At 31.4% G+C, this 26,044-nt stretch overlaps 1 protein-coding gene across 1 annotated transcript; it reads right to left on the reverse strand.

Annotated features, from left to right (window-relative positions):
• Positions 1 to 3,706: 3,706 nt before the first annotated feature.
• LOC132722617 (uncharacterized) lies at positions 3,707 to 20,595 on the reverse strand. The gene is made up of 2 exons (XM_060707142.1): positions 20,239 to 20,595; positions 3,707 to 13,835 (listed from the first exon to the last, which is right to left on the reverse strand). The coding sequence occupies exon 2, from the start codon at positions 13,789 to 13,791 to the stop codon at positions 10,969 to 10,971; it is 2,823 nt and encodes a 940-aa protein (XP_060563125.1). The 5' UTR covers positions 13,792 to 13,835; positions 20,239 to 20,595; the 3' UTR covers positions 3,707 to 10,968.
• Positions 20,596 to 26,044: the final 5,449 nt, after the last annotated feature.

The raw sequence follows: 26,044 nt of genomic DNA on the forward strand, positions 1-26,044 counted from the left end.
GCATTTAAGACAAGAAAAAGATTTTGTTTGTTTGTTTGTTTCATTTTACGCCTTTTCCCAACAGTATTTCAGTCATATAGGCGGATAGTTTCCTAACCATCGTTCCTTGAGAGTTACACCAGTACTAGACTACCTTCCTCCGACAAGAAAAAGAAATACAAATATAAACACATATGTAAACACAAATCATATGAACATTTTTTCAGACAAAAAGAATCATGAGAGATCGTTATATTAATTTGCAAAACATTGATAGCCTGAAAATACTTTGAAATTGTGTAATGTGTAATGTCTTGACTAAATAAAATTATTCACGTTTCCAATTATTATTTCATTCCAGTTATTTGTTGAAAGTTGTCAAATACAATGCCTAAATCCTATTAATTTTGTTGTTTTGGTTTCTTTCTAGTAAGATTATAACATGGGATAAGTGAATAATTGTTTCACTCACGACACAGAGTGAGTAATGTTACATAATTATATGGATATATATATAAAATTGGAAACAATATCGGTGCATCGGTCTTAATACTCTACATTACAGATCTTAGTATTATGGAATATAAATGACTAAAGTTAAATTGAGACAATGTTCCTGAATACACTTATTGTGTCGCCTTGAGAAAGGCGACATATAGGGATTACTTTTGTCGGCGGCGTCTTTGTCGGCGTTGTTGTCGGTGTCGGCGTCCCCTTAAGCTTGTCCGGAGCATAAGTCAGTCATCAAAGTCAAATTGACTTCAAACTTGGTATGCATGCTTCTTACAATGAACCGAAGTGCAGTGCACAAGAACCGGTACTCTGCACTTCTTATTTTTTGAGTTATTGCCCTTTGCTAATTTTCATACTTTATTTTTGTCCGGGCCATTTCTCCTAAAGTATAAAAGCTATGGACATGAAACTTCATAGGATGATAGATCTCATTAAGAAGAAGTGCAGTGCGTAAGAACTGGTACTCTGCGCTTCTTATTTTTTGAGTTGTTGCCCTTTGGTAATTTTCATACTTTATTTTTGTCCAGGCCATTTCTCCTAAAGTATAAAAGCTATGGACATGAAACTTCATAGGATGATAGATCTCATTACGAAGAAGTGCAGTACCCAAAAACTGGTACTCTGCATGTCTTATTTTTTGAGTTAATGCCCTTGTTAATTTTGAAACTTTATTTTTGTCCAGACCATTTCTCATAAATTATAAAAGCTTTAGACTTGAAACTAAATAGGATGATAGATGTTATAGAAGTGCAGTGTACAGAAACTGCCGCTCTGCATTTCTTATTTTTTGAGTTATTGCCCTTTGTTGATTTTAAAATTTCATTTTTGTCCTGGCCATTTCTCCTAAACTATATTGTTCACAAGGCGACACATCCGACTCGCGGAGTTCTAGTTTTTAATGTAGGATTATAAGTAAGAAAGACACAATAATGTATAACCATCCATATACCAATTATTATCCCCCGCCGAAAAATTTCGGCGGAGGATATAGAAATAGTCTCCGTCCGTCCGTCCGACCTTCCGCCCGTCCGTAAGTCCTTTCGTCCGACATTTTTGTCCGGAGCATATCTCTAAAAGTATTTGAGTTATCAACTTGAAACTTCATAGGTGGATAGACCTCATTGAGGAGGAGTGCAGTGCACAAGAATGATATCTCTACCTTGCATGATTTTTGAGTTATTGCCCTTTGTTATTTTTCAAAATTGATTTTTGTCCAGAGCATAACTCCAAAAGCCTATGAGATATTAACATGAAACTTCATAGGTGCATAGATCTCACTCAGGAGGTGTGCAGTGCACAAGAATGATAACTATACCCTTCACAATTTTTGAGTTATTGCCCTTTGTTTTTTATGCTATTTTGTCCAGAGCTTATCTCAAAAGTATTTGAGGTATCAACTTGAAACTTCAAAGGTGGATGGATCTCATGGAGGAGGAGTGCAGTGCTTAAAAATGATAACTCTACCTGCATTATTTTTGAGTTATTGCCCTTTGTTATTTTTCAAAATTAATTTTTGTCAAGAGCATAACTCAAAAAGCCTTTGAGATATCAAAATGAAACTTCATAGGTGCATAGATCTCACTCAGGAGGTGTGCACTGCACAAGAATGATAACTCTACCTTTTATATTTTTTGAGTTATTGCCGTTTGTTCTTTTTCATACTTAATTATTCAATTCAATTTTTTTCTCAAAAAGTATTTGAGGTATCAACTTGAAACTTCATAGGTGGATAGATTTTACTGAGGAGGGATGCAGCACACAAGAATGATAACTTACCCTGCATTATTTTTCAGTAATTGCCCTTTGTTATTTTCAGCCATCAGTATTCACATAGGTTTCAAATCTGTAATCCCTATAGCCATCAGTTTTCATTACCAAAATACCTCTTAAAATGGAATTATTCCGCTCTACTACATATACATTCTTCCAATGAGCAAACACATTCGGCGGGGGATGGCCATGTTGACATGGCTCTTGTTTATCATTATGACTATACCCCCAGCAGAGCTTTTTAAAAAGTGTTTTCTTGCGTCTGTACGAAAACTTTTAAATAACTGTGAGGATTTAATCCTCAAGGATTTTGTGGAGCTGAAATATACGGTGTCCTACTTCGGCATGTCAAAAGACACCACAAGCAAGATTTTTTCCTAAAAGTGTTGTGTCGCCCTTTTGTATTTTTATAGAATAATACTTGTAGTGAGAGTTTACATTCTCGCGTGAAATTCTAAGCACCATTCAACATTGAATATGTCTAATGCTTTACTTTAGGCCTCATGAGAATTATAATGTAAAAGGCTTCGCGATGATTAACCTTATTTATTGCATGTTTCTTTAGAGCTTATTCTACAGTACCAGTGAATAAACTAAAAGTTTTTCGAAAGAGAACCGTGTTCGACTATTCGCAGGGCTTGATATTGACAAAAAGAGCCTCGATAATATAGAATTTTCTAGGTTCAAAAAGGGTCATAGTTCTGTCAAAGTCGAAATTAGAACATGGACCTTGGATAGTGTCCTCTTTGGATTCTCCCAAATAAGTTTGTGAAGTTAAAACCCATTTCTTTCAGTAAAATATGAGAATACTTAACCAAAGTGTGATATCAACGCCTACACCGACGACTGGACTTGCACAATAGCTCTCCATGTAGTTCGAAAAGTCAAGCGAAATACAAGAAATTTAGTATACCTTGCATCAGAACAGGTGTTTTTTTTAATTTGCTTCTGCTTCAAACAGGACACCATAGAAATACGAAAAGTTATAGTGAACTTGATTGCGCTATTTGTGAGTAACTTCAGTTCATCGAAAACTAAGCTAACAGATTGGAGAGCCATTTTCAGGAACACAGTTACAGTTGGATTTTTATTTTAAGAAACTAACAGCAGTTCGTTGAAATATGCTAAATCTGTGTCACATCTTGTACTTTCAACATATGTGATGTTGAGAAACCAGCACAGAGTAAATTATTTTCTGAAATTCAGACAATAGAACATAAACATGGCATGCACTCTGAAACAAAACAGCTGGTAGGCAATCATATTTTTGTTTTCAGTTGATTTTGCTTCGAATGCAAATGCTGAAGTTTTGGTAGATGTATCATATTGGATACGGCCCGTAACATTGCATTAAGAATTCCAATAAAGACACTTACTGTTATACAGGCATGCACATGTGCGCCACTTGTGGAGATGACTGATAAATAAAAACCAAAGATTTAAATTTGAAAAACGTAAGTACTTTATACTGTGACAGTCAAGATGGAATATATATCTATATTACAATACATTACAAATTATTATAATAATTATTCAGACATTGCATTATTTAAATTAACAATTGCATGATATTGTGAATTTAACAATAACTCGTTTTGCATGTAAGACGATACCGAGATCTTGGTCGATGATAAAAATCCAAATCAACAGATACTTATAAATAAACTTTTACATAGCTTTAAATTGAAACTGATGATTGAATACAAGGGCTTTATTTGAATATTTAAAACTAACTTTATTAATATAGATTATGTGTAAAATATTACTTATGGAAAAAATGTTTAAGAACTAAAATAAAAATATTTTTTTTTACAAATTTATATTAATGAGTACTTTGAATTAACATTTCTTATAAAGCAAAAACTAAACCTTTTACATTCTCCTATGACAAATTAAATTTACTTCAACAATAACAAATATTCAAGGATCAGTTACAATAATATAAAATACAACGATTATTTGATATGCAAAGTATGGAAAATGCGTCAATTATAAGAATTAAAACATACTTGAGAGAAACGGCTTAAGATTAAAATAAAACATATTTATTACAGTGAAACATTGAATGAAAAACAATAGAAAAAATGTGACTCAACATAAATGATAAATGAAATTCAAGATTTAAATTTGAAAAACATAATTAAGTACTTTATTCTGTGGCAGTCAAGATGGAATATATATTTATATTACAATACATTACAAATAATTATAATAATTATTCAGTAATTGCATTATTTAAATTATCAAATGCCTAATATTCGGAATTTAACAACAACAGTTTTGCATGTAAGAAGATATCGAGATTTTGGTCGATGATAAAAATCCTAATCATCCGTTACTTATAAATAAACTTTACATAGCTTTGAATTGAAACTGATGATTGAATACAAGGGCTTTATCAAAACCATCTTTATTAATATAGATTATGTGTAAAATATAACTTATGGAACAATTTATTAAGAACTAAAATAATAAAATTCTATTTACAAATTTATATCAATGTGTACTTTGAGTTAACATTTCTTATAAAGCAAAAAACTAAGCCTTATACTTTCTCCTATGACAATTTAATTTACTTCAACAATAAGAAATATTCCAAGATCTCAGTTATTTAAGTAACAATAATATAGTATCTTCTTACAGACGAGAAGAGGACGGTACGTTAGGACAAACAACAATTTATCCTCGGCTTAACCTCGGACATTGTGTTGTTTAACCCAGGGAAACTTACGAAAGTTGAAGAAAACCTTGTACTGTATCCATTACATAGTTCAGAAGTTATAAATAGACCGAGCAAAATATTTTTCCTGTGTACTTAAAAACAGTACCAAACTCTGTCTTGTTTATCTTTATCTAAAAATAGAATTGTAACGCACCAAAATAGGCCTATATACCTTGTATTTTAATGGCTTACAATAATTACAATTTAGAAGTTAAATTATTTAATTTATTTTAGCTATGTATAGGTGAATAAAACATAATATAAGTTCCAAAATTAGATGAAAAGGACAAACACATAAAGATTGCTCTTGAGCGAAACAAAGCATGGAAAACATCTGACAACACACATGTTTGAAACATATAGTCATTGCATACTTTCGACCGAAAATTAAATTAAAAGACAGAATAGAGGTCTCGTTTTCACAACTAAAAGTTTAACAATAGTGAAAACATATAATTCGCATAGTCACACAATTTTTCTCTTTCTTAAGCTGTGCTATTATTATACTTTACGTACACGTTAAAGATTTCAAAATACGTGTTTAATTCGCCTTTGGTGAACCGATAATGTGTCACTTTATACACTACATTAGGGCTAATACTTTTAGTCAGGTAATGTACAGAACTTACCGTGATAGGTTTTCATGTTCACTTCAATATACAAATATAATAGAATTAAATGTGTTAAATACAGTTTAAAAATAGCGTAACTGTACGAAAAATAATCAAGGGAAAATACAAATAGTGTATGCTATTTGAAGAAAGCATACTCAGATAATAAATCTGTTTAATACTAACAGTACAGAAAAAACTTCATATTTTATGTGAAAACAGATGTAGCATTTTAAGATTGCACTTGATAAAAGTGTTGATTTAGTGTGAACATTTATATGATGAATAATAATATTTTGTTCTGGAACATTTTATTACCTAAGTTTTAATATATTTATATGTAATATCGGATCATGTACCTCACAGTTGCCTTATTATTCATTCGTGGTGATTTGTTGTTATGCCTAATACTAAATACTATCAACATTATTATTTCTAGTGTTACAGGTCTTTCATTATATATCAATTAATTTTAAAAGATCAAAATAGAAATAAGTTGACCTTACTGCGGTTTGAGCTCATCGCCCTAAGTTTCAATGCATTTGACAGTATTTGTATCCTTTTTAAACATTTTTCAAAGTGGAACTGATGCATCAGGGGAACGCTACCTTAATTCTTCATTTATTACCTTAAATGGACATGACCCGTCCTTGCCCCGCGTTTGTGCCTTCCTTTTTCACTGCCCTGCTTGACGCCTACCGGTCGTTCTGTAAGCCTGGGTGTTGTTAGGGCTGCATGAAGTTGATGTTTGAAAAATTATCAAACATATTTTGGCAAAGAAAATCCTTTAGCTATTAGAACTTTAAAAAGTAAAATAAAGAAAAACTTTTGGGTGTGGTTATTAATCTCAAAAATAAAATTAGAAAGCTTCCCGTCAATAATCTAATCACATTTGACATCACTAATGACGACTAAACTTAACTATAAATATGAGGGGTTTTTTTTAAATATTATAAGAGTTATCGAATTTTTTGCTATTATATAATGTACTAAAATAGTTTGCGGTTTAAAAGATTTTGTTTTCATAGAGGAAAAGTTTAATCGTCAATATCAACACTATGGTGGCTCGTATTTTCACTTTGCTAGGTGCCAGGCAAAAACACTAAAATACGACAAAATGTCGAACATGTTTCAATAAAATTAAATAATCTTAAAGGTTCATTTATATGTCAAAGTGCCTATAATAGATCCAATAATTACATAATTAATTTCAGAGAGCTTTCAGAAATGTTACTTCTTAAAGAACAATTGTGTTCAGTCGAGTGGCAAACCTCCTTGAATGAACTCCCTCTAGAATTTAGGATAATAATAACTTACAAATGCAACAGCTAAATCATAAACTTGTATCTAAAAATGTTTAGAAATACAATGTAATTGAAAATAGAACACTAAGATATTAGGCCATGCTAAGTGAATGTAAAGTTTACATAAGTCCTACAAAGTTACATAGCACAATTAATCTAAACATAGTAATCGACATAAAATATAGATAAGAATGATAAGTATGAAGCATCCATACAGAATACATATTCAATGTTATAATAAACTTGAAATCTTAGTTGAAACCTTTATTTCTTCAAACATATTTAAGGAGATTAAATGTGTACTTTTTCAGTAATATAATACAATATTATGTAATAATAATATAATAAAACAAGTTTACAAATGAATACAACAAATGAATACAAATATTGTAGTACGATATTTTTCTACATCAAATAGTAATAAACAAGGGACATCACTCATGCCTACTTTACTTAACTATTAAAGGAACTCAACTGAATAACAAGATACAAAAAATGAATTTCTTATATAGATCAGCAAGGTCACTTAAAACAGAAAACTTTGCTAACGATGATTTAGAATTAAAATTGAAAATCATATTTAATGCTATACTCAGTCCCGATTTAGTGAACATCGTTGCGAGACTTTTCACTTTTGGGTCATTTTTCACAATTAGAATGATTATTCTGGAAAAGCTGAGCGAGTGAACGAAAGGTCTGAAAGTTTTACATACAAAATAGAACACTTAGATATTAGGCCATGCTAAGTGAATGTAATGTATACAAAAGTTCTACAAAGTTACATAGCACAACTAATCTAAACATAGTAATCGACATAAAACTATAGATAAGAATGAGAGGTATGAAGCATCCATACAGAATACATATTCAATGTTATAATAAACTTGAAATCTTAGTTGAAACCTTTATTTCTTCAAACATATTTATGGAGATTAAATGTGTACTTTTTCAGTAATATAATACAATATTATGTAATAAAATATAATAAAACAAGTTTACAACAAATGAATACAAATATTGTAGTACGATATTTTTCTACATCAAGTAGTAATAAACAAGGGACATCACTCATGCCTACTTTACTTAAATATTGAAGGAATTCAACTGAATAACAAGATACAAAAAAATGAATTTCTTAAATAGATCAGCAAGGTCACTTAAAACAGAAAGCTTTGCTAACGATGATTTAGAATAAAATTGTTAATACTATAGTCAGTCCCAATTTAGTGAACATCGTTGCGAGACTTTTCACTTTTGGGTCATTTTTCACTATTAGATTGATTATTCTGGAAAAACTGAGCGAGTGAACGAAAGATCTGAAAGTTTTACATACAAGTTAGTTGTCTAGACATACGTCAAATGAAAGAATAATCTCGAAAAATCTAAGTTGAGTCCCATTTATCAAGACAAATATCGTAGTCATCTAACAATCATTTCTTTACAACAAACTTCCCTCCTTTGAATGTTAAAGCCTTTATAATTTCAATACTTAAAACTTATTACTTGCAAATATATTTCTATTTAAGTATGTTTTCAAAGATATTATATTTCATCTCTTTCGCCTAAAAAGGCACAGAAAAGATAATTATAGTCCTTCAGATTTTTAAATCACTAATTTCGTTTATAAAATAACATACGACTACATTGAATGTATACTTATTACATGACACAAAATTATTTCATAATTATACATTTTATAATTCATATCTATTTTAACTGTTGCACAAAGTCACACACTTGTATCAAAATGACAGTAATTATCATACAAAATTCCATATTATTATTGTTATCACATTTTTCTTTTTGTAAGATACTTTTATGCTATTTTACTGTTTGTCAGAAATGAATTTAAATTTTTGCCCTGAAAAATGAATATCTTCTTGTCGTGATTGGCAGAAAATAAGTAAAGGGATTATTATTCCCCTGTAATTGTTACACTATATGTTATCAAACACCTTCAAGTGAGCAACCTTTTGTTATGGGTCTCATTCCTGATTTTCCAGCGCAAATCTCTGCAGCACGAGCATGACCATCTTTTCCAGGGACAGTGTGAAGTACTCTTAGTTCACCTTGTGATATGCCAAGAGAACAACCCATTTTTTTATTCACGAAACCACTTGTAATACTTAATTATTAAAACAATATAACCGTTCCTGTGGTCAGAACATTGAGCAAGATTTAAGGCAAATGATACACCGACTTGTGCATGTAAAATGGTTTAGATTTAGAAGTAAAACAAACATCATCATTCTGTTGGATATGCTGACCTATCTCTAAATTTTACATGCATTATTATCTCTGCAGCCATGGGATGTAATTCAATGTTTAATATGCTACTATGGCGGAGTAAATTATGCCAAAATATGCCAAGTATTTTCGTCAAAATCAAACTAGGAAATTTTTATTCACCTTCTGTATCGTTTTGATTGCCTCTTCATAGAATCAATGGTGTTGCAATACAAATTCTAACAAAGATTATCACATCAATGTCACCGGACACGTTGTATAACTTCAAACAAATCTATTTGCAATTTTTGTCTCTAGTGAATGGTATCATTCAAAAATATCCCTTTACATTTTGCTAAACATCAAACACGATCATAAACTTTGTTGTTGCTTTATCAGTTTAAAGTTCTTAGAAAATGCGGAAAATACTACTTTTGATCAACATTATTTCATGTTCTTTTATTTTCTTAACATATCCCTTTTATACAAAGTTATATATTTCAATATTCTTGTATAACTGGAACTATATCTAGTCGTGCAACTATGAAATTTAATAAGGGACGCGCTATTGAATGTAACCCTTCCTTTTTGATCTTTGTTCTCGTGGTTTGGAAACTTCAAAATGTTTCCAGCTTCACAAATATTTGTTTTCATTGTGACGTTGATTTTACAAAGTTGCTGTCATGATGTGTTCAGTTCTTCCTCGTATAGGATATCTGTACATAAATTATCATTTATATCTGATGAATTAGTTTCAATTTCACAAGTCGATAGTACTGCTTTACGTTTATTTCATCAATACCAACATGGCAAACATCCGGTCAAAGATATATAGTAGGTTAAAAACTAAAGATCATTCTAATCGAACCATTTATGCTTTCTGCACGTTGTAACATGTTCTCAAAATAAATACTTTTCTCATGTATAACAGTGACAGTTACGTTTCATGCAGTTTCCTTCAATATCTTGAATAACGGCTCAGCAGCTACTTCTAACGCTGGCTATTTTCAATTTGATACTTTTTCCTTATCATCTGTTACTATTCCATCTTTTTAGTTACAGGCAAATGTTCAAATATGGAAAGAACGTCAGTTACATTAACTACTGGCAACTTTTGTTTCATTTTTGATTTCCTAAGCAGGGTTGTCTTGACATTCTGATTTCCTGTACAACTCAAAGCTTCACATGGTAGATTAAAGCGTAATTGTAGCCATTTATATTTACTTGTGGGTGTTGCACTATCAATACATGCCATGAACAAGGTTTTGCAATATTCATATATCTTTTGTCTTTTTTCTCGGTCATTGGTTTTTTCAAAAGCAGCTTGATCTTTTCTAAGGGTTTGATGTTCTCACCGCCAATGTTCTCTTGATGACTGTTGTTTTTCATTTATTCCATCACGATATACGACCGTCTATTCTTACAGAAAAAAGACATCATTCTGACAATTAATACTTTTATCAACAATTCCGGTTCATCGATAAAACAATAACTAGTCTGATCTTTATTAAATGTTGTTCTCTATTAAGTTGACGAAGTCATTATTTCGACAAATAGATGTATCAACTACGATGTTAAAAATTCACTCTGCAACCAAAATGGTGCGAAAATGAAAAAAAAAATCGTCATATTTTATCACTATAATTTAATCAACGTCGATGAACTTGTTAACGATGACAAATAATGGGGAAATACTAACTAAGCACATCACTCAGTCCCATTTTGTAACGGTTTCAATTTTCATCTAATATATATTGTAACGGACATGAAAATATAGCAATATGTACATTACTGTACAATGACAGGGATCAAAGATCCTCAATTCAACAGCATGAAGGGCTTTTTACACCGATGCAAGAGCTACTAACAAACTTTTGACACCCTCTGATAAGCAATGTTCAACTGTAAAGTAAGAGTCCTCTGGTACAGATTTAAGATCAATTGTAATTTTCCTCTGTGTTGCATAAAAAGATCCAGGTTTTACTTCCGTAGATTCTGGTAGTGTAACCACTAAAACCAATGTTTTGGTGTGCCTGTTTTCAACAATGCTTTGCATTCTATCGATTATATGTTGCATTTGCTTATTATCTGTATCAAAGTCTTTTAAACCTACAAAAGCATTCGATTTGTTCATTGTGTCAGTCATTCCAGTTACTTCGGGTGTGCCTGGAGCAATCGCTGGACTATCTGTATTAAATGTTGCTTTGAGTCCAAAGTTATCTAAAATCATCATGAGTTTTCGTCCATTATCTTCGTCATCAAGGTTTGAAAGAATAAAAAGGTCGAATGATGCATTTTCTTCTTCGTCCATATCAGATGCTTCACTATTTTTGTGAGTTTGTTCTCTCACAAATCTAAACGCCTCTCCAATACGCATTTTCCCCTTTTGATAATGTTTTTGTCTGAAAGCATCCAAACCTGCCTCGATGTAAACTTTGATGTATAGATCCTTTTCAACAATTGGTTGTCCATCTCTCAGTTGCTTAGACATACATAGAGCGATGACTGCCTCTTCAAAGTTTCCTGCCAAAAAATGATTGTTTACAATTCTTTCAGTATTTTCCCTTTCTTCTTCGGTGTCATCGGCTAATAGTTCCAGTTCTTTAAGTACTTCAACTGCATCGCGATATCGATTTAGCTTTTCGTTAAGAGACGATAGGTCCTTTAGAGTATTTTTCGTTCTTTCTGTCTCTAATTTACCATACAGGACATTCCTCAGTGTAGCAGCAGATTTCCAGCAATTGTCGAGGTATGGAATTTTTTCAATGATACCACATGAAATCTCAATTGAAGAGTTCAAATACAAGTCCCTGGCTGCCTCCAATTCACATTTTTCATTCATTTTGAAATCATTATTCTGGTGTAACATCTCACTTATACAAAAAGCGGATTGCTCGTAAATGTTCGCTAACATTATGGGTGTATTGAATTTATCATTATTCTTTGATAAATCTTCTAAAATCTTTAATGCAGTTTTAGGTTGGCTTATTTGCCTATAAAGTAAGGCCTTATCGTAAATTGCGTTCGTGTTTGTCGACATTTCAAATGATGTATCAAGATACACAATGATTTTATCAACAACAGATTTATGTTTATTGTAATCTATAATCTTTGGCTGTTTTGGACATTTTATTCCAGACTTACTGTTCAACCTCGAAGGACCGTCGGGGATATCAGTACCTCTCTTGCGAAAATATAAATTATTTGGACGCCGGACATGCCTCTGATCTCTATGCAATGGTAATTGAGCACGTCTTGGGAAATATTGTTTATCGACTGGAAAACTGTTGACGTTGCCTCTTTGGGGGTTTAGATCAAGTTGTGAAAAGTTTCCAGTCAATGTAAAACTTGATTGCTGCATATCACGTCTTCTTTTGTTAAGTGACTGCATTGCTGTTTCAAGGGCTGTTGTCACTGATCTATGCGCTTCTAACATTTGGTCTTGACTTTTGTCTTCACCAACGATATAATTTTGTTGTATTTCATTTCTATGCAATGATCTTGAACTACGATTGGTTGGGTTGCCCTCTGGACCATCAACATCATTACGTTCGCCGAATGACTTAATTTGTCCATTTGTACAGTCCTTGTGACGTTCTAATAATTGCCTTGCTAATCCCCCTTTGTTTATTTCAAGTAGCCTTTTGAACGTCAGGGCGATATGATGATACCCAAAGGAGGTTGGTTTGATTTCAATAGCTCGAGTTAGTAGATGTATTGATTCTTCAGGTTGATTTATGTAACGAAAGAACTTCCCGCTTCGTTCAAGAACATATACATCATCCGGATAATACTCAAGAGCTTTTCTAAAATAATCTGTTGTAGGCATTAAAAATGGTGAATTTGAAGGCATAAACTCTTCCATGCCATTTGTAAATACGGATGACTTTTTAGTGACATCATAAGAAATACGACCAATTTCAACATATGACCTCGCTTTGTATCTCTTGATACAATCGCTTTCAGAATTTTCTATCCCAATTATGTTCATATAAAGCTCTAGCGTAACATTGTAATAGTTTTTCATTTCTTCCATATCTGCTACGTCGTACATGTTATATAGATGTGACTGTCTCCGTTGACAGAGGGCTTTCCCATACATCCACACACAAACATAGTCGGCCGGAACTTGAACTAGGGTGGAATGTGAAGCAGAGTCCAGTCCAAATTCCTTTTCTTTCATTTTCTTGCTATCTCGAAGAACGTTTTCAAACTCTAACGAAGCCTTCTTATAATTCCATATTCCTAGTCTTGAGTAGGTAAATGCTACCTCAGCTCTTGCGATTACAAAAGCCAATTCATTCTGTCTCGTTAATGCTTTGAGACGATCACAAAGTTCTTTGCACTGCAATATGTGTTTACGGTTTCTTAAAGAAAACCAAGCTTTGTTTGATAAAGCTATCATATTGTCCGGTTCTCTATCTAAAACTGTTTCGTTAAACTGTGTCGCCTTTTCTTGATCTCCTAGATGGAACTGAAGAAACGAAAGTAAATTTTCGGCTCTAATCTTTTCCATATCCGTGCTGAATTCTTTTTCAGAAGATTCCAGTTCAATCTCTAATTTGTGTTTTACCTTTTCAATTTCTACACGTGACATAGTAGCCATCGTTTCTGTTACACTGAAGCTTGATGGGAACTGATTTAGTTTCTTCCGAATTTCCTCCATATCGTCGGCTAGCTGAATTGTATACGCCTTGGCTTTAATGTAATCTGAATTAATAAGAATTTTTAACAATAAATGTAATCATTATATTATGTTGCTTGTATTCCCATTCTTTTAAGAACATGATTTAAAGGGATTCAAACAGGTTTAGGTTGCACTAGGTTTTAGATAAAAGCTTTAAGATAAAACTTCTAGTAAACCTTTTATAATACTGCATGTTTGTAACGTCAATTTTCATTGGATAATCGTGACGTTTATATAGTTTTATATACACGGTTGCTGTCAGTTTATAAAGAAATCTCACTTTTTTATCTAAAAATGAAGTTTGCAGTATTATAAATTCGCTATTAATATTCCTGACATGTTATATGGCCGTATATAAACGGTTGTTTGTAATAAAACCCTCGCCTAGCAGCTCGGGTTATATTTACAAAAAGCCGTTTATATAGGGCCATATTACCTGTCAACAATCTTTATAACTAATAATATACATGAATACTAAGTATATCAATAAATATACCAGTAGTCTAACAAGAAAAGCATCGATGCAGAGCATCAAAGGGCGTCCAAGCAAGAAATGCAGCAAGTGAAGATTAACTAGTAGACATATGATGACAAGATATTCTTATAAACCTTTCTTTCAATGGTTAATTAGTTTTTATCACTTATGAATGAGCGGACGAAAGACATTGTTCATTATGAACTTTGGTAGGCATGCGAGAGATTAGAATATTACTTTTTTTCACAGGAACTTGAAATGTTATCAATATTAACGATTATATCCAAAATAAACAGGTCAATGATATTCAAAATATACTTTCCATATGGTATAAGTTTATTTATACTATATATGGGGGTATTTTTGAATATTATCATTAATATTGGTGATTTGATAGAATTTCAAGTTCATATGGAATTTTCTTAGGAACATACAAAATAGTAGTCAAAATCAATAGTTCTTTTACATTTTTGAAACAATAAAATACATATATTACATTATATTATAATTGTTATTTTTTATGGTCATAAATGTGATATCGTTATTATTAATAGCAAAGGATATATACAGATATATACAATCATTTTTATCCATTTGTGTAAGGCATGATCAACACCACACTTGTGTGTTGTCCCTTATTATGTTATCGCTATTAGCGATCTGTTCACACTTAGTAACAATATGACACTGGTTATATTACATGTTGAGCATAATTGTTTTATTATACAATAATTGTAATATTTATTTTAATATTATTTTTTTACATGTTTTATGAATATTGTTTTCTTTTCTTTTTTTGTGTTTCATGTGCTATTTTAATACTGAGTTTTTACGTTTACTACTTTTTTTATTAAAATTTTTAAAAAAAAAATTAAGAATTCAATACGTTTACTACTTTTTTTATTAAAATTTTAAAATAAATTTTAAGAATTCAATTGTCATAATGACCGACGATAATAAGTCAAAAATTAACCGGAAAAAGTCAGTAAATTATGGTTTATCTTTCAATATATTATATTGTTTATTCTTAAACCATGTACATGTACATTTGTATTTTTCTTTATCATTTTTTAAATTATCAATCAATTGAATAATTCATAAAATTTAATTTGTAACTTAGAATAATTCCTCAGCATCTTTACTAAACACGAATAACAAATAAAATAAAATGTTTCAAAGTTGATGGTGTCATATTATTACCATAAAAATGTACATTTTTACTCTATTTTCGTACATATTTATTGTTTTTATCTCATATAAATAAAATGAAACATGCTATTGTTGTTTGTGGTTTTTTTTTCGAATTGTATGTTTATGTATAATAATAATCAATTTTGAGAGTTGATCTGTGTTTATTAATTATTGTAACCAAACTCAGTGACAAACATTCATTTTGGCAAAAAACACTTTAGTTATTTATCTGTAACGATATCAAACATCTACTCCAAAACCGGGAGAGACCGGACAATAAACGTGTGGTACTATTCGACGGGCTCTAGTAAATCCCTGTCAAAATAGACCGGGAGAGACCAGGAATTACTGATAGAAAACCGGTGACATGCCTCTATAAATAGATTTTCAGACTAGGTCATCATTCTATTTACAGCTTACGGATACATATAAAACAATAACAAACCATAATAACCCACTGTGTACTACAAAATGATTAATAAAAACACCCCGAATAGCGCGATTAATTGACGGAAAAGATTATTTCATTTGAATATGTTTGCATTGCGAAATTCTCCAGTTGCTATTCATTGTTCGCGACATTTCATTTTTGAAAATCAAAACCCTCATACCAATCGGAATGATCGGCTCTTATGATCGACGAAAAGGCCCGAGAAGTTGCTGTCGCCCTTTCACAAAATCTGATTTCATTCCATTAGGGGCGTTGCGCTTCGGTGCGGACGCCAATAATTTGTCGTCTTTATTGTTAAAACGCATTGAAATGCAAATAAAAAAAACACTGATAATTTAGGTGTTGATCTTTGTTAACATTGTAAAAAATCGTTCGGTATTCGAATACATAACACTGAGGGTAAAGAAATACCAGGTAAACGACCTAATGACTACACTTGTTGAGTTTGTATTTCAAAAATGGTAAGCTTATATAGCAAGATATGTCAATGAAATATATTTATATCTTCTGTGTTGTTTATTTATTTAAACATAATGAAAACAATATTCTTTACGTTTTTAAAATAAATACCCATTATCCATTTTGTTTTGTTATTATTGAATCAGTGGAATTATTTCAATATAAAATTTGATAAATTCTACCACACTCAATTCAAAGTGATTGAAAATATTCCTTTCAGAAATGAGTTTATATAGCATATAATATTCAAACATAGCTTTTACTATGTTATTATTATGAACGTATTTACTGAAAATCTTTAAGATCTATATCTGCTTGATTTGTGAATCGATCGGTTGTTAAAAATCATTAACCGTGAATTTGATATTGATCACGGGATTTGTACATTTATTGAAAAGACTCCAATAAGGTGTTTTTGACAAGACGAACTGAATAAATAATGATGTAGGTATGACTGGATAACTAATAAGCCAATTTTCAGATTAATCATTAATTTTGCTCTTCACAATAATCATTTTAATGGTACAAAAATATCCAACTTCTTATATATTAAGAAATATTCATTTCTATTCCATTATTAGTTTTACTAGGAAAGAATGCGATCGTATAATCAGCAGAGGAATGGCATTGAATAACAAATTAAAAAAATGAAATGCCACACTTGGCAAGTCATAAACATTTAACTTATAAATCGACCTCTTTGGAAGTATTGTTATACCCCAACAAATGAAGTTTAGGTCAGCTTGTCGGTTGGTCAGTCCGTCCATTCGTCCGATAATTAGAGTTTGGAATGAGGTATTGTAATCAAACTTGGTATAGAGTAACCTTATGTGTAAACCCCGGTTGGTATTGCATTAGGAGCCCTTGGGTCAATGTTACCATTACTAAAAAAAGAAAAATCGTTCCCGGACAATAACTAAAATTTTGAATGAGATATTATAATCAAACTTGGTTTATACCAATATTATATGAAGACCTCGATTATATGATGCATTTGCTAAATTCTTGATTAAACTTGTTGACCTAGTTCTAAAGAAAGCATGTTTGCAATGAATAAATACGGGATGTATCTACAAAAGACCAGTAGTGTCATTTCAACTTCATGAATTTTCGATTTCATATTCATGAATTCATTATTTTTACTTCCTGAATTCCCGTTTCCAACATACCGAATTCACGAATTCACGATTTCAACTTCATGAATTCCCAATTTCAACTTCACGAATTCACGATGAATTATTTTTATGAAAAAGAAACGAAACGATTACATTAAATTTATATAAAAAAAAACGATTACATAAAATTTATACTAATTACATGAAATAAAATTATTTCATGAACTTTTAAACATCCACAACTATTTCAACTGTTGTACAATGTCACACGCATGTATCAAAATAATAGAAATAATCATAAAGAAATCAGGATATTTCACGTTTGAATGATATTTTGTGCTATTTTACTGTTTGCCAGTAATGTATTTCTTAATTGTCCCATAAATATGAATACCTTTTGGCAGATAATAAATGAAAGGTTTATTATGCCTTGCAATTTTTACACTATACATGTATATCATTTTGATTGACGAAACTATTAACTTTTGATAATTAAACAATATAACAATTTGCGAAGCCATCTTTTCTACGAAAAATGTCGCACTAGCTCCTGTATACGACGCCAACGTTCGAGAAATATTTAGGAAAATGGCACAAGGACTTGTCCATGTAAAATAGTTTATACATCAAATGAGCATCATCTGTTGGACAAGCTGATATATCTGTATATTTTTGAATGCATCAGTCATCGGGTATATTTTTTGTTTATTCCATCATGATATACGACCTTCAAATCTTTCAAAAAGAATACGTTATCATTTTGACAATTAAAACTATTTTCTTAAATTTCCCTTATAATTTTTAGCAATAATGCCGGTTTATCGCTTGACAATAACAAGTCTGAACTTAATTGAATGTTGTTCTATATCCGGTCTTCTTTTGTTTAAATTGGAGTAGGTGAATGTTATTCGCTTCGTCATCTTCTCGATCCGACCATCTATTGTTTCCATTGTTCGACGAAGTTGTCATTAATTATTTCAACAACTTGCTGTATCAATAACAATTTTTAAACTTCACTCTGCTACCAAATTTTTGCGAAGATTAAACAACATTCCTCATATCTACGATATTTAATTCAACATCGATGCACATTTAAACGGTGACAAGAATGGCAAAAAGTTCGAAAAAAGAACTTCACCCAGTCCCATTTTACTTACAATTATCATGTCATCTATATTCCAGCGGACATGGCTATATAGAAAATGTACATAACCATACAAGGATCAAAAAGCTTCAATTGAACAGAATACTAGCTTTTTACACCAATGCAAGAGCCACTAACAAACTTTTGATACCCTCGGGTACAACTGTAAAGAAAGAGTCCTCTGATACAGATTTAAGATCAATTGTTATTTTCTTCTGTGTTGCATAAAAAGATCCAGGGAGTATTTCTGTGGATTCTGGTAGTGTCACTACTAAAATCAATGTCTTGTTGATCCTATTTTCAACAATATTTTGCATTTTATCAATTAAATGTTGCATTTTCTTATTGTCTGTATCAAAGTCTTTTAAAACCACGAAAGCATTCGATTTGTTCATTATGTTTGTCATTCCAGTTACTTCGGGTGTACCTGGAGTAATTGCTGGACTATCTGTATTGAATGTTGTTTTCAGTCCAAGATTATCTAAAATCATCATAAGTTTTCGACCATTTTCGTCGTCATCAAGGTTTGAAAGAATAAAAAGGTCAAATGATTCATTTTCTTCTTTATCTATTTTTGTTTCATCAGGCGCTTCACTATTTTTGTGAGTTTGTTGAGATTCTCTTACAAATCTAAACGCTTCTCTAATACGCATGTTCCCCATTTGATAGTGTTTTCGTGTGAAAGAATTCAAACCAGCCTCGATATAAGCTTTGATGTACAGATCCTTTTCAACAATTGGTTGCCCATCCCTTAGTTGCTTAGACATGCATAGAGCGATAACTGCCTCTTCATAGTTCCCCATGGAAATTTGATGCTCGACAATTCCCTCTAGAAACTCCTTTTCTTCTTCTTCGTTATCGGCTAATATTTGTAATTCTGTAAGTATCTTAATTGCATCGGAATGCTCATTTAGCTTTTTGCAAAGATTCCGTAGCTCTTTTAGAGTATCTTTTGTTCTGTTCGTCTTCGTCTCTAATTTATCATAGAGGACATTCCTCAGTGTGGTAGCAGATGTCCAGCAATTGTCGAGGGACGGAATCTTATCAATGAGGGTACATGAAATCTCAATTGATGATTTTAGATAAAAGTTGCTGACCTCCTCCATTTCTCTTCTGTCATTCATATTGATATCATCAGACTTGAGTGACATATCATTCATACAATAAGCAGACTGCTCGTAAATGTTCGCCAGCATAATGCTTGAGTTAAAATTGTCACTAATCTGTGACAAATCTTCTAACACCTTTAATGCAGTTTTAGGTTGGCTTATTTGCCTATAAAGTAAGGCCTTATCGTAAATCGCACTTGTGTTTGAAGTCATTTCATATGATGTATCAAGATACGAAATGATTTTATCAACAACAATTTTATGTTTATTGTAATCTATAATGATTGGTTCTTTTGGACATTTTATTCCAAATTTGCTCTTCAGCCTCGAAGGATTGCTGGGGTTGTCCTCTGCAACCTCAACATCCAGAAAAAATTATAAGTTGTCGGAAAGATTCAATTATTTTGTGTAACAGTTCCTAAACCGTGACTATTTCAAATATTGGAAAACAATGGAGTATTTAATATAAAATAGCTATTTACCTGTTTGTTAATTTACATGTACAAGATATTCTCTTTAACAATTTCTCCAGTCGTTTTCTATTTTGTGAAGTCCGCAAAGCACATTACCATAATCAAATTGATACGCAACAATTATGAAAACAATGTTCTTAACGTTTTTTAAAGTAAACACCCATTATCTATTTTGTTTTACAATTATTGAATCGCTGGAATTATTGAAATAATAAAATAGATAAAATCCATCACAATCAATTCATAGTGATTAAAAATATTCCTTCAGAAATGAGTTAATAGTGTATATAATATCTGAACATAGCTTTAAACTCCCTTTATGTGATTATTCAGTTTGTATTTTCTGAAAATCTTTATGATCTATACCTGCTTGATTTGTAAATTTATCGGTATTTAAAATCAATACGCACGCAATTTGATATTGATCACGAGATTTGAACATTTATTGAAAAGACTCCAATAAGTTGTTGTTTTTTTTGACAAGACGATCAGGATAAATATTGATTAAGGTATGACTCGGTAACTAATAATCAAATTTTCGGATTATTCATTCATTTTGCTCTACAACAATATTTTTTCAATTGTACAATAAATATATAACTTCTTATATATTAAGAAATATTTATTTCTCTATTATTTAGTTTTACTAGGAACAATATGATCGTATTGTAAGCCGGAGAATATCATAAAATAACAAATAAATTAAAAGAAATGCCACACTGGACAAGTCATTAACATTTAACTTTTAAATCTAACACTATGGAATAAACATCTGGAAAGTGATTCCTCTGAAGCATTAAATAAGGAAAATTACATGAAAATTGCAGGCTCGGGTTTGATTGAGACTGTACATGAGGGATAATGAAAACGCATGACATCTCTCAAGCCCCCTAGCTACGGCTTGAGCGGTACTCAATTTTAGCACTAAAAGTGCTAAAAGTGCTGGACTCAATGATCCCGAAGAACAACACTAACGTGAAGTACGGGGCAACTTTTTACGGCTGCCACACAGCATTTGACGCCTAATTTTGTGATGTAAAACTGTCTGGAAAAAAGTATTGAAAAAGTATGCGATAATATAATCAGCAAAAATGAAAAATAAAATAAAGCACAGGTAATGTTATATTCAGATTAAATACTATAGAGCATATAACATGACCTGTGCGTAGGAATAATTTGGTAAGGTATCTGTAATGAGCGCATTTTTTGCGCGGAGCTTCTCAATTGCTGCATTGACATTGTGTAATTTACATTTACAGAAAACAGTTAACAATAAATGTATTGACTTATATATAAGGATATATATATATATATATATATATATATATATATATATATATTATATATATATATATATATATATATATATATATATATATATATATATAAGAAGAACACAATATCAGTGCAACGTTCATAATACTCTACATTATTGATCTGCAAATGAAAGACAAAAGACTAATTTAAAATGTAAATTGAGACAATGTTCCTGAAAACCTAGTATTTGTAGCAAATGATAACAAAGACACCACAGTATCATGAATGTAAGATTACAAAAAGAAAGATACAAAAGTAATATGGAATCTATCCATCTTATACACTAACAGTTATTTTTAATGTAAGATTATAAACAAGAAAGACGCACAAATGTCTGGTCATCCAAATTCACATTATCTATTATTATATGGCTAAACCCCCAGCAGAGATATTCAAAAGTTTCTTCTAACGCCTGTAAGAAAGCACTTTTAAATAACTGTGGCCTTCCACGAAGGTTAGTGCAACTGAAATATCAGGTCAAATGACAACACAAGCAATATTTTTATCTAAAAGTGTTGTGTCGCCCTTTTGTATTTTTATGGTGAGATTTTACATTCTCGCGTGTGACTCTTGCACCATTCAACGTTGAATCTGTCTCATGCTTCACTTTAATCCTCCTGAGAATCATAATGTAAAAAGCTTCGCGATGATTAACCTTAATTATCGCATGTTTCTTTAGAGCTTATTCTACAGTACCAGTGAATATGATAAAAGTTCTGCAAAAGAGAAGGGTTGTTGACTATTCCAATGGCTAGATAGTAAAACAAAAGCCTAGATAATGTAAAATTTTCTAGGTTCAAAAAGGGTCATACTTCTGTCTAGCTTACAGCATGGACCTTGGATGTCCTATAATTCTTCCAAGTAAGTTTGGGAATTTTTTAGCCATTCCTTTTAGTAGCCTTTGAAAATGCCTAACCAAGTGTGATGCAGACGCCTACACCGACTCCTGGATTTGTACAAGAAATCTTCCTTTTCTTTTGAATAGTCGAGCTAAATACAAAAGATTTAGTCAATTTTGCATCAGAACAGGCGACATTTTAACTGCATAAAACAGAACACCATAGAAATACGAAAAGTTGAAGTGAACTTGATTGCGCAACTCGGTAGTAAATTCAGTTTATCGAAAACTAAAGCTAGCAAATTGAATGGCCATTTTCACTAACAAAGTAACTGTTGGTTTAAGCAGTAACTTTGTTTTAGAAAAAACTAAAAACAGCTTCGCCTTGAACAATTTGTTGTTTATCCTAGCATATGACTGTTGAAGAATCCATCATATAGTTTAGTTTTCTCAAAAGTTATAAATAGACCGAGGAAAATACTTTTAAATAGTACATGTACTTAACTCTGTCTGGTTTACCTTTATCTAAATATAGAAGTAAACAAACGCTTTGCAAGTACAATATGGAAGATAAATTATTTGTATTTGCTTGTGTATAAGTAAATAAAACGTAATATAAGTTTCAAAATTAGATGCAAAGGACAAACACATGAAGATTTCTATTAAACAAAATAAAATATAGAAAAGATCTGACGAAATAGACCTACGGACTATACTTATGGCAATTGCATACTTTCGACCGAAAATTAAATTAAAAGACAGAACAGAGGCATCGTTCTCACAACTAAAACAACTAAAATTTAACCATAGTGAAAACATATTATTGGCTTAGCCACAAAAATTTTCACCTTCTTAAGCTGTGTTATTAGTATACTTTACGTATATATTTCAAAATACGTGTTCAATTCGCTTTTGGTGAACTGATAATGTGTCAATTTATACATTTCATTGGGGTTAATCATTTTAGTCAAGTAATGAACAGAACTTACCGTGATAGGTTTTCATGTCAATAGCAGAATATAAGTTTCAAAATAAGATGAAAAGGACAAAGACATGAAGATTGCTTATGAGCGAAACAAAACATAGAAAAGATCTGACGACAACGTGTTTGAAATAGACCTACAGAGTATACATATTGCCATTGTTTACTTTTGACCGAAAATAAAATTACAGACAGAAAAAGGGGCTTCGTTTTTTCACAACTGATAGTTTAACAATACTGAGAAGATACATGTACTATCGTGTTAATTAAGTATGAACATTTATCACGCCCGGCAAACTGTCGCTCCACTTCAAAATTGTGGTGTATGGTAAAACGAGCAACTTAAATTACTCCCGAAGGATTTCTTTAATTTGTAAATCGATATTTTTCGAAAGCAGTGGAGCCAAAGGGCAAGAGATGGAGCAAAAGGTTCGATGTTGAGTGCAAGGCGATATTAATTTGACGTATTAGGAGGAGCGTAGTCTATGATTTATTATAAATAAAAGCTATAGAAGTTAAAATAGACATGATCAAGTGTTGAGACCGAGATATATACCTTTTAAATACAACTAATGAAATGTGATATCCTTTCAACAACTATAGCGTGACAAATATAATCGCGAAGGTGTCACCTATAGTTGCCATAGAGATTCCATTATTTATGTTCCAGATTTGGATGAGGCCAGACCATTGAATTATACACTCGTAAACATTTGTTCGCGGTAGAACTGAAAATATTCGATTTTGTCGAATTTGCACGGCTACACGTTTTTAAATGTACATAACCGTGCCAAAATCATGATTGATCCCGAATAAGTGGCATCCTGTATTACGCCATGCATACATGTGTATGATTCAATGGTCTGGCCTCATCCAAATCTGGAACATAAATAATGGAATCTACACGGCAGCCATAGGTGACACCTTCGCGATTACATTTATTAGGATATCACACTTTATTAGCTGTCTTTAAAAGGTATATATATCTCGGTCTCAACACTTGATCATGTTTATTTTAATTTCTATAGCTTTTATTTATAATAAATCATCGACTACGCTCCTCCTAATACGTCAAATTATTATCACCTTGCGCTCAACATCGAACATTTTGCTCCATCTCTTGCCCTTTGGCTCCACTACTTTCGAAAAATATCGATTTACAAATTTAAGAAATCCTTCGGGAGTAATTTATGTTGCACGAAGGACAAGTTCTTATTAAGGAGTGATATTTTACTAATACACTTTTTAAAGAAATCCGAAGGGTGTGGCATTTCTATGGTTGGGAAGTTCAATACTTTACAAATCGTCGTTCTTCCGGACTAAATATACCTTTCTTTTTGTATGAGCTTAGATCATTGGAAGCCTAAAACAATCCTACACGGAACTACATTTTCCGTTTTTCGAAAAACTACAACTTAAATGAATAACAAGACAAAAATAATTACAATACTTGCAATTAACCGTTTAAATCGGCCTTCCGCTCTATCTTGGAAATTCCGTTCGCTCGTTTTACCGTACACCACAATTTTGAAGTGGAGCGACAGTTTGCCGGGCGTGTTATATGATGAATAATAACATTTTGTGCTGGACCATTTTATAACCTGCTTGCTAAATATATTTACGGTAATATTGGATCATATACCTTACACTTGCCTTATTATTCGTAGTTTGTTGTTATTATTTCTAATATAAATACTATCAACCATATTATTTTGTGTTACATGCCTTGTTGCAACCACTATTGAAATAAAACCACTATTGAAATAAATTATTTCAATAGTGGTTGGGGATTATTTCATTTGAAGAATCACTTTGCAACCACTATTGAAATACAACTACTATCGAAGTAATTATATCAATAGTATTTGGGGATGCATTTCATTTTAAGAGTCACTTTACAGACACTTTTAAAGACTAATGTTTCATTATTTTTTTTATTGTAGACGAGAATGAATTTTTTAGAAATATTACTTTGTTATTACTATTGTAACGCAAGAAACACTTTATCTAACGAACAATATCAGATATAAAAAGTGGGTATTATACTTGCATATTTTACGGTATTAATAATCAAGACTAAAAGGAAATATGGTATAATGTTACAATATTCACGTGTGTGCCAAAATATTTAACCAATTCACGCAAATTAAAATGCAAATAAAAGGTATTAAAGACTTATATTTTACAGTAATTATAACCGAGACTATGAATTTAACGTACCTCTTTTCGGATTTTTTACTGTTGTGCAGAAATAAAAAAAAAATCTCGTAGAATGATGTATAGAATTGTTTTCATATTCTTTTCTTTACCTTTTTCTTTCTATTGATATATAATGTGAAAATCGTGAATTATTTGTACAAGAATTAACACATTGGAAATTACCGGAACTTCAACTCAAACCCCCTGTATATTAAAATAAATCAATTAAGGATACATGTAATTATAAACATCACTATTAAGATAAATTATTTCAATAGTGGTTAGTGATGAATTTTATTACGACCACTATTGAAATAAATTATTTCAATAGTGGTTGATGATGAAGTTTATTACGACCACTATTGAAATAAATTACTTCAATAGTGGTGGGTTATGAAGCTTATTATGAGAAATAATTAGCAACCACTATTGAAATAATTTATTTCAATAGTGGTTTTATTTCAATAGTGGTTGCAACA

The sequence above is a fragment of the Ruditapes philippinarum genome, unplaced genomic scaffold, assembly GCF_026571515.1.
Source record: "Ruditapes philippinarum isolate M1 unplaced genomic scaffold, ASM2657151v2 ctg5172_1_1_1_1, whole genome shotgun sequence".
In the NCBI taxonomy this organism is placed as follows: Eukaryota; Metazoa; Mollusca; class Bivalvia; order Venerida; family Veneridae; genus Ruditapes; species Ruditapes philippinarum.